Source organism: Schistocerca nitens, chromosome 6 (genome assembly GCF_023898315.1).
Source record: "Schistocerca nitens isolate TAMUIC-IGC-003100 chromosome 6, iqSchNite1.1, whole genome shotgun sequence".
Lineage (NCBI taxonomy): Eukaryota > Metazoa > Arthropoda > Insecta > Orthoptera > Acrididae > Schistocerca > Schistocerca nitens.
The window spans coordinates 477,395,473-477,407,482 of record NC_064619.1 but is presented as its reverse complement, the minus strand read 5'-3'; the positions used below and the strand labels follow the sequence as shown (position 1 = coordinate 477,407,482).

General features: G+C 36.3%; 1 protein-coding gene across 7 annotated transcripts in view; it reads left to right on the top strand.

Moving 5' to 3' along the window:
• The first annotated feature begins 5,896 nt into the window (after positions 1 to 5,896).
• LOC126262570 (RNA-binding protein 39) overlaps positions 5,897 to 12,010 on the top strand; it is an 81,009-nt gene continuing 74,895 nt past the window's right edge. For 4 of the 7 annotated variants that reach the window (XM_049959279.1, XM_049959278.1, XM_049959277.1 and 1 more), the window contains exons 1-2: positions 5,897 to 6,303; positions 6,455 to 6,512. Coding sequence is in view for 1 of the 7 variants with exons in the window: in XM_049959276.1 (XP_049815233.1) it covers positions 6,459 to 6,512 (54 nt within the window). In the remaining 6 variants the exon portion in view is untranslated. Of the gene's footprint in view, positions 6,304 to 6,454; positions 6,513 to 12,010 lie in introns of those variants that run through there. The other 3 variants (XM_049959276.1, XM_049959282.1, XM_049959280.1) reach the window with 3 other exon arrangements.

Below are 12,010 nucleotides of genomic sequence, written 5' to 3'. Positions count from 1 at the left end.
CGTATCGATATCTTTCTTATCTCTTGGAATCCAGCAAAATATTCCTCGATTCATATATTATCCATTCATGTATTACCCATTCACATATTTACATGTCATGACAATTCTCATTTCATTTGCATTGCAATTACTGTTATATGTTTCAGTCCAGTTTTCTTTATTCTGCCTTTTATATTTTTCTGTTTCTACCTATTATTCTCAACATACCTCTCTCTATTTCTGGGCGAACAGTCCATTGCTTTTTAAATGATTTTCATATTAAAATTTCGTGATTCATTACTGTTAGTCAAGCCAGGCAATAGTCTCACATATATAATCATAAACGTTCTGTTTTAGTCACCCCAGATTCTAAGTTTACAAAATTCTATTTAGTTCGTCAAAACTACTCCAAATTATTTTGACTGTTTTGTTTCTTTATTATTTGTCCATTCAGCTGCTGTCTCAAGCTACCCTAAATACAAAAACTCACCAAGTGCTTCTGACATGTCATTGTTAAAGTAAGCTTTAATTTTCCTTGAATATATCTTCTTTTAGTTTTATTACATTTTACTCTCAGACATTCTTTCATACTGCCTGTATTTAATTCTTCTAATCGAAATGACATTTTACCTGTCCTAGAAATAAATTGTGTATTGCCACCATTAAAGCAGAGGTAGTTCAGATATGAACTTGACAATCCTTTGTTATTTTCTTATTTTGAGGATGTGAAACTTAGTTTAGTAATGCTAAGAATAGTTTTGATTATATGCACACTCCTCACTTGTTAGCTCTTTCGCTTCTAAATTTCCATTATTCTGGTGAAATCTATTGGAAGAACTAGAGCTGATGGTGAATATATGCTGCATTTGGAAAGTACTGTTAAGGGCAGTGCACATGCAACTATCTGTCTGCACAGATATCTGTGCATGCAATAAATTGCAGCAACACTTGTGCATTTATAAGATCTTCACTGGCCCACCATCCATCGGTCTATCAAAGAATGTTCAGTGGCAAGCTGCTATCCTCTTGTGAAGGCTATTTCAATTTAGGACTCTGCAGACCAGTTCATACTGGACTATTTCAAATGGCGACTTTCACACTGGCTGTCAATGGTCCATCACGTCATGTCACATCACGTCATCTGACATCAAGTCATCTTATGTTATGTCAAAATTTCTTGGGAAGGACGTTTTGACAGCGTTGTCACCTGGCAACATCAGAAGTTAAACTATTTTCATCACACTCTGTCATATTACGGTAGAGGATATCATGCTTTTGTGAATTCTTATTCTTTATTGTATTTTATTTTTGTGCTTTGTTCTTGTGGCAAATTGCAAGTGTTCTATGACAACTTGGAAAGTTTTCTCCATTGAGTGTTCTTCCACAAGCAAGATCAGAAATCTGAAAGCGAAAAATTATTTAGTTTTTACAATAATGGAACAGAGCAGTAGCCCACTCCACATATAAATAATGGCATGTGTTGAAGAAGCAATTTTCCTTAAATCACATTTTAAGTGAAAAAGTCAGCTCTAATGAAAGAGAAAAATACAGTTCTGTATGATGTTATTATCAGTTATGTAAGAAAAAAGGGTAGTGAATAAGGTAATCAGGCTTTATTTATTCCCTTATAAATATTGTCTGATGTGTCTGTATGCATATATTTTCGGTAGCAAATAAATGTCGATTTTTTGAAATGTTATTTCACTTCTTAGCATTTCAGCACACAAAACTGATCAAGAACATACGGAATGAAGTTCCCTTTGGCCATTAATAACTTTGTAGTTGTTAGTTCTCAAGTACAGTACTATACCCCACACTTTTTGTGTCATGGGTGGTAATTCATCTCACTTTAACCTTTAGGTACTGGGCCAGTGTGGAGTGGAATTAAATTACTGACGAGTATCATCTATTTTAAGGCCTGTCCATGCACAGCGATGTATCTGCACAGATCCGCACAAAGTCTGTGTGTGCTATATAGTTCGCTACAAATGTGATGTGTTGGAATGACCCAAGTTCCAACCTACCATTCGCCTTCTATCTGTTAGTGTAGAGAAGAAACTTCAGCGGCAAGCTACTAAGCTCTCGTATCTTCAAAGTGTATTTCATTTATTCAGGAATGGAGAAAATTTTATTATGGTCTGTCTTCACAACAGAAAGACTGGTCAAAATGGTCTAGATAGTAACTGCTTAAGCGAATGCAGTTTTTGCACACAAATTTATTTTGCAGATTGCAGGGTGACCACAAATACTGTCCTAATTATTTGCAGATGTGTCTGTAAATGTATAATTATCTTTTGACACTCATATAATATGGAATATGGAACAATCCTTGATGAGAAGAGCAGTTTCTCCACATCAGCAGTTGATGGTGACATTAATATTTGTGATAAGAAGAAGGAAAATAAGGATCTAAAAAGTCTACTGTAATTTCGGAACAAGCATTGAAGGAAATCGTACCGAACACATATGAAGTTATTTATGCTGTCCTTAAGGATGATTTCGCAAATGCAAGTAAATTACTGTAAGGCAATTCTATTAAGTTATAGATAATATTTTTACTGTTTTAGACATGTTGAAACGCAATGTATGTTTAGTAGTTATGTATGTGGCCAGAGAGCTATATTTTAGTTTGTTTCTGAGTTAGGGTATTCAAGTGCCTACCTAAAGTCTACCAGCAACCATTTCAAGACATTTCCTCCAGAATATAAAAGTCCATTCTGAATTCTAGTCATGGATGCATAGTCTATCTAGAGAGTTTTTCTTCTAGTATTCTGGTAATGAATTCTACAGTTTATCTCTAAGTCACTCTTGTATAAATCATATTTTATATTGGGAAGTAAAACAAGTGCCATAATCCCTATTTCACTAAAGGCACTGTTGCTACTTGCAAGGTTTCCCATTATCAGCTAACACAATATTCTGACTACACTGTTCTTTTTCCCCTCTTTGCTACACTGTCACTTAAGATTATGACACTGGACAGGACTTAATGAAACTATGCTAGCAGTTCCCCAGCGTCCAATCGAATACATATCATTACTTTGCTTAGATCTTTGAGGTAATCAGTCCATTACGGTATTTTTTTATTACCGTTTCTGTTTGCTGTAGAAAGAACCGCTCGTAATCCTTCTATTAAAGAATGACTAATAGTTGCCTTCTTGTCTCTACAGATGTGTTTGCTGCTCTTGAATTTCCACAAACGGGATGAGTACTGTACATTTCGATTAATTCTGAAATTAAGTACCTAGAGCATTGACGTGCATCAGCCATTTTGAAATTAATTTGGCACAGACAGACGAGAAATACTAGATTGAACAAACAGCTGTTCCAAACACATTTCGCACGCCAGATTTGCGGCAATCTTCTGTTCACACACTCCAACTGTCTGCACTCATGGGATCTGAGCTCATTTGAGCAATTTTGTTCAAACTTCTAAAGTCTCATCCGCACACAACGACGTGTCCACGTGGATACCGACGCAGCTGTCAGTGCATGCAATAGATTGCTGCAAATGTGGCGTGTTCACAAGATACAATTCCAATTTACTGCTCGTCCATCATCTGTCGGTGTTTAAGAGAGCGACAACACTGTCTCACAGTAACCTCATAGCTTATTACATTTATTAAAAAATGGAAGAAATTCTATTATGGACTGTCATCGCAACTTCTGATGTAAGAAATAAGAAGCAAACAAAATGCCAGAAACAAATAGTCAGATGAAAATGGCCTACACAATGGGTACTTAAGCAAAGGCAGCTTTATCACACAAATTTACGTCACGAGTTGCAGGGCGAACTCAACAACCGGCGTAATAATTTGAGGATCGATTTAGGAACGTATAATTGTATTTTGATGCTTATAACTCCTGGCACAATATGTAAAAAACGTGTGTGAGGAGAACAATTGCTCCACATGAGCGGCTGACAGTGACGTTAAGATTCCTGGCAATAGGAACCACAGGGATCCAGAGTTTACTACTGCAGTTTCTAGATAAGAATTCAGTGAAATCATACCTAATACACTTGAGCCATTTACGCTCTCATGAAGGATGAGTCCATGATGGCAAGTAAAGTACTTTACCTCAATTCTGACAAGTTACAGATCGTATTCTTATTGTTTTATATGCGTCTGAGACACAATATATTCTTAGAAGTGACCAATGAGCTATAGCTCAGTTTGTTTCTAAGTCGAGACTTTCAATTCCCTGCGCGATGTCTACCAGCAACTTTTGCACCAGGATATAAAAGTTCATTCAGAACCCTATAGAGGGGTTCATAGTATACACTTCCTGCAAGTTTTACTTGGAGTATTGTGATAGCGAATTCTACAGTTCACCTCTAAATCACCACCTGTTATATTAGGAAATAAAAGAGTGTAACAATAACTATGTCTCCGAAGGCACTGTTCCAAGATCTTCCATTATCAGCTTAACACGATACTTTGACTGCACTCCTCTTTGGAACAAATAGGGCCTACTTTTTTTTTTGCTACACTATCAGAACAAACATTGGATTGTGGCATACGACAATACAGAGTAAAAGTATACTAGCAATCCCCTGTCACCAGATCGAATAGTTTACCTTACTTACCGTAGCTGTCTTTGATAAAGAGCCACAAAGACTGTTTTTATTGTGTACCTTTCCCTGTTTGCCGTAGGGTCAACCGCTCGTAATTTCTCTGTTAAAGAATTATAAGCATCTGCTTTCTTATCACTATCACTGTATTGCCTGCTTTTAATTTTTTCACAAACATATATAACTCCCATGCATTTTTGATAAATTCGGCAATGAACCATCTAGAACACTGGTATATACCATTTTAAAATTCGCTCTGCACACAGACGAGAAAAATCTGAATGAACCATCAGTTGTCTCAAAAACATTTTAGCGCCAGATTTGCGGCAATCTTCAGTTCACACGCTCCACCGTGTCTGTGCAGATGTGATTTGAACCCACAGATTTCAGCAATTGCGCTCAAACCTCCAACTTCCCAGTTTTGCGGACATCTCCTATTCAAATGCAACAATCTATCTGCTCAGATATTTTGTGCATAAACATTTGCGGTGAGAGATTTTGCGTATGGGCGGCCGTTTAGAAATCACTGTGTATGGAAAGACGAGGAACACTAGGCTGAACAAACGGCTAGCTGACATGTTTCGCGTGACGTATTTGGGATGATCTCCTGTCTACACGTTACGATTTGTCTCGGGAAGTGTGTTAGCACCCATAGATTTAAGTAATTTTGCTCAGACCTCCAACGTCCATTCTTGCGCGCATTTCGTTTCAGTGCAAAACTCCCGTAAATACGCATATATAATGTGCGCAGATATTTGCGCAGCCTGGTTGTTGCGTGTGGAGCGGCCTTTTCGAAAAATTTTGAAACGGAATAAAAAGCTTGTTTTTCAGACATCTACGAACACCAGACAAACACCCATTAGTCCACTCTACAATTTCGCTCATGACCTGTACATGATCCAGTAAGCTACATTTATTCCTGGACATTCACAAAGTTGCGCAAATGATTCTGATTGTGAGTTGTCAGAGAATCAGTCAACTAAAAGTTATGAATTCGATGCTGCCTAAGTTATAAACGTTGAAAGTTCCCAAAAATAGATGAATGATTAAGTTATCTAAGAACAAATCCTCTCTAAGTACAAGACTTGAATGACCGATTACGGACAGTTCATGAAAATACCTTTTATTCCCGTCTAACTTATGCGTTATGTTAACTTTATATTGGTTTAACTCCGTTCACATTACAGTAAACTTTCCACTACTCCCTCGCATAATAAAAATACACAAGACTATCACAAAAATGGGCATGGATTTTCCGATATTTTTTTATCGCAGTCTCCCGGTGTTTCTTTCGTGAGTCAGCAGCAATTATTATTTTACGATTTATGCTAGTGAGTCTCGCGAATTGATAATTTTTAAGATTTTGTGAGTCGGCCATCGTTTCTTCATGTACTGCATTTTCATAGAACCTTGATACGCTACTATTTCGAAACGTGTTGCTTTTCCATTCTGCTCTGTAAACGAAGTGAAATTGATTTCGTAACACGGTGCTACGTAAATGAGTCTGTCTGTCGCTGAAGACTGTATCATAACCATTTGTAGCTCAGCACTTGGCTGTAACGGTAGATTTAGTTTTTCCTAAGTTTTGTAATACAGTAAACATTCAGGGACGAAAGTACCATAGTAGTATAGGTGTTTCTCAGGCTGTGTAACCTCCAGCGCTGGTTGTAAGTCGGACGACGGAAGCCATTGTTCTTTGGTTTAACTTTGCATTTATGTACTTTTGAGTTCCTTGTGGATTTGTCCATCATGTAAGTATCAGAATTTAACGGCAACTGTTTGTAAATTCCTATAGCACACTTGCAAGAGAACTATGTTCGTATAGCTTATTTATTTGGTGAATTATGTGTGTGACTTTGTAGGCCATTTTGTTTGCTTATTGACGAATCTATATTTTTTCAGAAAAATGGCCGAAGATTTTGATGTAGAAGCAATGTTGGAAGCGCCGTATAAGAAAGGAGTAAGTCGTTAGTCCTTAAAACATGTAAATAAGTAATGAATAACGCATTTGAGACTCAGTGTTGTACGTGACGGTGTCACATGAGTAACACTTCATAGCTGAGTTTTCTTGGTAAATTTGAGTGTGTGTATCTTAGTGACCAGAAAAATTACAGGATATTTTTTAACGTAATTCATATTTATGTGAAAAATGCCTTATTCAGGGAACATGGAAAAGTATTGGTGCATGTCTTGTAAACAGTTGTGGAGTAGTTACTCGGGTGCATCAGAAGATTGTATTTAAGTCTGCTTTGGAAACATGAAGTTGAGAAAAACGAGTCCCAAAAAATTGAAATAGTAAACTGTGAACTGTGATGTGCCGTTTCTTATTTGGGTGAATAACAGTCATTTTACCGTTTATTTTCGTGTATAACAAAAGTCTTACTCATTTGCTCCTTTGCTTTTCCATGGTCTACCTCCTCAGATAATTTGGTGTTTAGCACTATATTTCCAGCTGCTGTGTATGGAAGTTCAAGTTATTTCAGATCTGACATTTCTTTTTTTAAATGATACATGAGGCTGCCTCAAAATACCTGTAATGTGAAAGTCAGAAACGCCTACATCTCTGTAACTGCTTATTCAGCAACTGATGTGCAAGCAGTGTGAATCACTTAGATTAAACATTAAATTTATGACACTGTTAACATGAACTCTCAAAAATGATTTTTCCTGTCTGTAGAAGTCAGGTATTTGATTTGATATCATTAATCTTTCTCTTGTTGAATGTAAATTGAATATCAGTAGTATACATTCTGTTAAATAATGTGTGGGAAACCTCTGGGAAGATGATTAGAGGACTTAAAAAGAAGCAAATATGTACTTATCAGCACATCATTTTTTTATGTTCTTAGTCACTCAGGACACTTTATTTGCTTTTTAATTTCTTTCCCAGCATGGTTCTACAGATGGTTTTTCCCCTCTAACACTGTCTTCCTATGGAAATGCTCAGAATGTCTACCATTAGCTATTAACACAAGCTTCTAAACACTGCATCATGGATTGTCTTACTTGCTCACATATTCCAGGTGTCTGCTGTATTTGTAGAAATTGTTGGTAAATTCACTGGCAAAACATGTCGGCATTCACAGTAGGTCTTGAATACGCTGTATCCTTTCAGTGCCATCAAAAATAAAAATTCAGTGGATTGAGATCAGGAGATGAAGCATGTCTAGAGAAACACTTTTGTACAATTGTTCTCACTTGCAGAACAAAATGAAGTGGTGCCCCATTATGTGTGAACCACATGTTGTGATGTAAATGTAGTGGAACATTCTCCAGCAAAACATTTAAATCTTCTTTTAAAAATTCACTGTATGATGCCCAAGTCAGCGTTCCATGGAAAATGAAAGGTCCAGTTAATTGGTCTTAAATTATTCCAGTCCATACATTAATACTAGACTATTACTGGCATCTTGTGTCCAAAACTGCAAAAGGATCTTCATCCACATATAACTGCACTCCATTCTTGCTAAGATTCGATTTTTCTTCACCAGTGAATAGAATGGTGGACAGAAAGTGTTGGTGCTGAGTTCGCATCTGCACTAACCAAATACAAAAAGCTTTTCAGAATTGAAAATCTGCTTTGATAAGACCTTGCACTATCTCAGAATGATATGGGTAAAGGAGTTCCTCTATTAAAATTTTCCATGTTACCATATAATTCACGTTTTAAGTTTCAGTGATTTCTCTGATACTGCTGCCATTATTTTCCTTGATATAATGAAGTACTGAATCCTTTGACTCAGGTTTTCTGACACTATTTGTAAGTGCAGAGTGAAATGTTCTTTCTCCAAAAGGGCTTGTCTGTACATGATGTTCATGTCATCTTGAGGTTGAAGCTCTTTTGTCTGTGTTTGCTTTAACAATACATATGTTTCTGGGTGGGGGACTGCCGTTAGCAAAACACAATTTTGTTTTTTGCGCCAGATATGTTTCACTGCAGTTGCAAAATCAGTGGTTTTTTTTTTCCCCATTTTATGACTGTTAAACATCAGGAATGTTCTTTACTATTTAAATACATTTAAATATTAGTTTTGAAGTCATCATTACAGAATTTTGAAGAGTACATAAAATTATGTATTCATATCTTCTTACTGCATGGTGTGGCTTTCCTGCTGTATTACGTTTTTACAGTGTCGGTTTTTCTTTACAGTTTTGTATGTTATGCGCTCTTCAAAAATCTGTAATTACAATTTAGAAGGCAATATTTACATGAAGTTAAAATCTTCTGGTATATTAGGCTGCACCATATTTCCTCTAAAATGACGGACGACACTAGTGGACACTGGAAGAGGGGTCGAAACGTCAATCATTTTAGAGAAAATATGATGTAGCCTAGTAACCCAGAAGATTTTAACTTCAGTGACAACAGCCACGAAAGCCCGCAGGCTTACATAATATTTACATGTATTTAAACAGTAAAGAACATCCTTATGTTTAACAGCCATAAAATTAAAAAACTGACTGATAATGCTGCTATTGCAGGGAAACAACTCTGGGACAAAAAACAAAATTGTTTCGCTAAGGCAGACCACACCCAAAAACATATGTATTGTTCATGAATTCTTTGAAAGGGCTTATTATTCACTAAACATCTATTAGGAAATCTTCCAGCATACAAATGACTTGCTTCAGGCACATTGCAATTCCTGAGTCCATATATCAGGTGCATGTCTGCCATGTGCTGAAAAAGAACATATTTTAGCCAAAAATGTACTGTGTACACTAGCCCAATAAGAATGTACAGCTGAGCAGGCTTCATGTCTGTTGACTTGAAGTCACACACAATATGTCGTCAGAGGCAACGTGTCGCTCTCCAACTGGGGTGGCTAACACACTCTTGTTTGGTGGCGCCCCTCTTGGGAATTGCTAATAATTTTTTTTTTTTTTTTTTTTTTTTTTTTGAGGGGGGGGGGGGAGAAGAGATTATTCAGTACACACGAAACACCAGTCCAATAAGAACTGTAGAGTAATTGTGTACTACTGAGTGTATTCTCAATTCTAGGAGGATTTGTTTATTTACTAATATAATACTATGACAACTAAGATAAATGTAAGAAGGCTTTAACGTAATACATCCCAAAACAAATGTCATTTGAAAAGAAAAAGTGCCTTTAAAAACAAGCTGCAAATTTGAAAACACAAAGAAGTGTTCAAAATGATTATATGTATATATGAACCTTTTTTATTCTTCTCAAGTCCTTTGGTTATTCCCGAGAGGTTTCCTACATAGATATTTAAAATCTTGTATAATGCTGTTTGTTCAGAGTGAGATAATAATAAAACAGTCCAGATTAGAACAGTGTGTTGATGAATGTGAAGTGCTTCATGGATTTTGTTTCTTGAACTGTGTTTTGCATTATTAATCAGTGCCATCCCAACTAAGTTACTTTGAGCATCTAACTTACGTTCCTGATTCTGAGCTGGGGAAGCAAAGACTTAGCCAGAAGTATTGTTGCTTCAGCGGGACAGCCTCACTATCACCACCTCAACAGGTTTCTTTTTTATTTAGGTTCAGGTGGGTTAATTGGGAACAGTTTTGATTTGAAATAATTACTAATTTAAATATAAGAGTTATTTCGTAATTTTGAGACATAATAGGCCTGAAACACAAATCCTACTCATGGATCCATTAATCTCTGTACTCTAATTGACATCGTAGTAAGTCTATGTTTAGGTCACATTTTAGGTCAGGGGTACATGGAAATAGCTTTCGAATGTCGATGGAGTTTGGATTTACCAGCAGGGTAACTGTACACCAATACTGTTCTGTGATTTGAGAACATTTTCCTGAATGATTATTATAGAGTTTACAATTAAACCAACCAATACATACTGAAAATTCCAAAATGAGCCATTTTTGAAAGGAATTTATCAAATAACATTAAAACTGAGGTAGGTAACACACTGTTGTCGGTACACATAAACATAATACAAACATAAAAACATATGACAAACTTTTTTCCCCATTTGGTTTTTACAAGGCCAGACTCTCACTTGTCGATGTAGTCCATCAGATAAATGACTCAGCGAGCACACTAAATGAATGTTGGGTCGCACAGCCAATTCCACCAGTCATAAGGTGACTTGGCTAGCATGCCGATAAAAAATCAAAACAGCATTTTGACTGGGTAATTGGTGATTTGTGTGCCATTTTTGTATGTGAGCGATAAAAGCTGTACTGGACCCACTGATAAAAATGAGGCTCCTCCATCCAATATTTTGTTGAAGCAACATAGTGTCCCAGAACAACTGTCACCCAAAGTTCGACTCGGAATTGCACCACCCGCATGTATGATCAATGGTGACAAATAAGTGCCAGTGTAGGCTAAATCAGTGTGTTGATTGTCTGCCTAGAGACGCCCTATCCTGTGGCTTTCCCTTTTCAACAAGAGCTCTTACCCCAGTTGGTCCACTGCTGAAACCAGTTGCAGATAACAAGATTTTTCATTATCTTTGAGCCCAAAAAATTTCATACAAATTGTTCAGTTCATTGTGGAAGGGATAAACTGTAAAGGGATCTTTAGCATTCTTTTGGAACTTCTGAAGTTGCTCTGGGTTCTTGAAAGAAATAAAAGCATTGCTTTTCATAAAGGCCTGATACCAATCATCGCTAGTATGTCAAAATTTAAATGGAGTTTTCAAGTCTTAAGTTCCTCTGTCACATTAACACCCAATTTTGCACGAGTAATTAAATGGTAGCCCATCATAGCATCAGTAGGTGGAAGAGCAGCTTGAGGATACCCAGGGGCTAATTTATCCAGTAATACCTTCCGACCTAAAGAAGAAATTAGAATAAATTTATGCAAATCCTTTATAAAAGGTCAGATTTAATTTCTATTTATTATTTAATTCTGAGCTCTCAGAAAAATGTAATTTCCATCCTTTAATTTAGTGGTGTATGATTGATAAACTGCTTTGGCTTCCCTAAGTGTCTACTTCATAACATCATGCACCGCCCTTGACACATCATCAACAGTGTAATGGCAATCTGGATACTTAATAATGTTAATCTTTGGCGTTGTACGAAACCTGCTATGGAATAACACTATCACGTTGTTTTACAATTTCTACTTAATATCTGTACCCATTTACCTTCCTTCCTAATTTTTAGTGGGAAAATATAAAAATGCAGTGGTTTTTATTTGTCTTGAAATTAAGTAATGTCATTATTATAATCTCATTTCAGAATGATAAAATAACTTAATAAAGCTAACTGTGATTAACTTAACAATAAATTGAGGAAAAAATACAATTTTCTTTCAACCAAAATCTGGATCTAACAAACTACTGAACATATCAACATAAAAAGCCCAACAATTAACCAAATTCAGCAATAAAAAAGAGGGGAGTGATGTTGAAATAAAAAAATTATGGCTGAAAACAAATACATATAGTGTCTCTCCAGCAAGATATTACACCATCTCTTTCCAATTACCCATGGTTTACAAATACCCTATC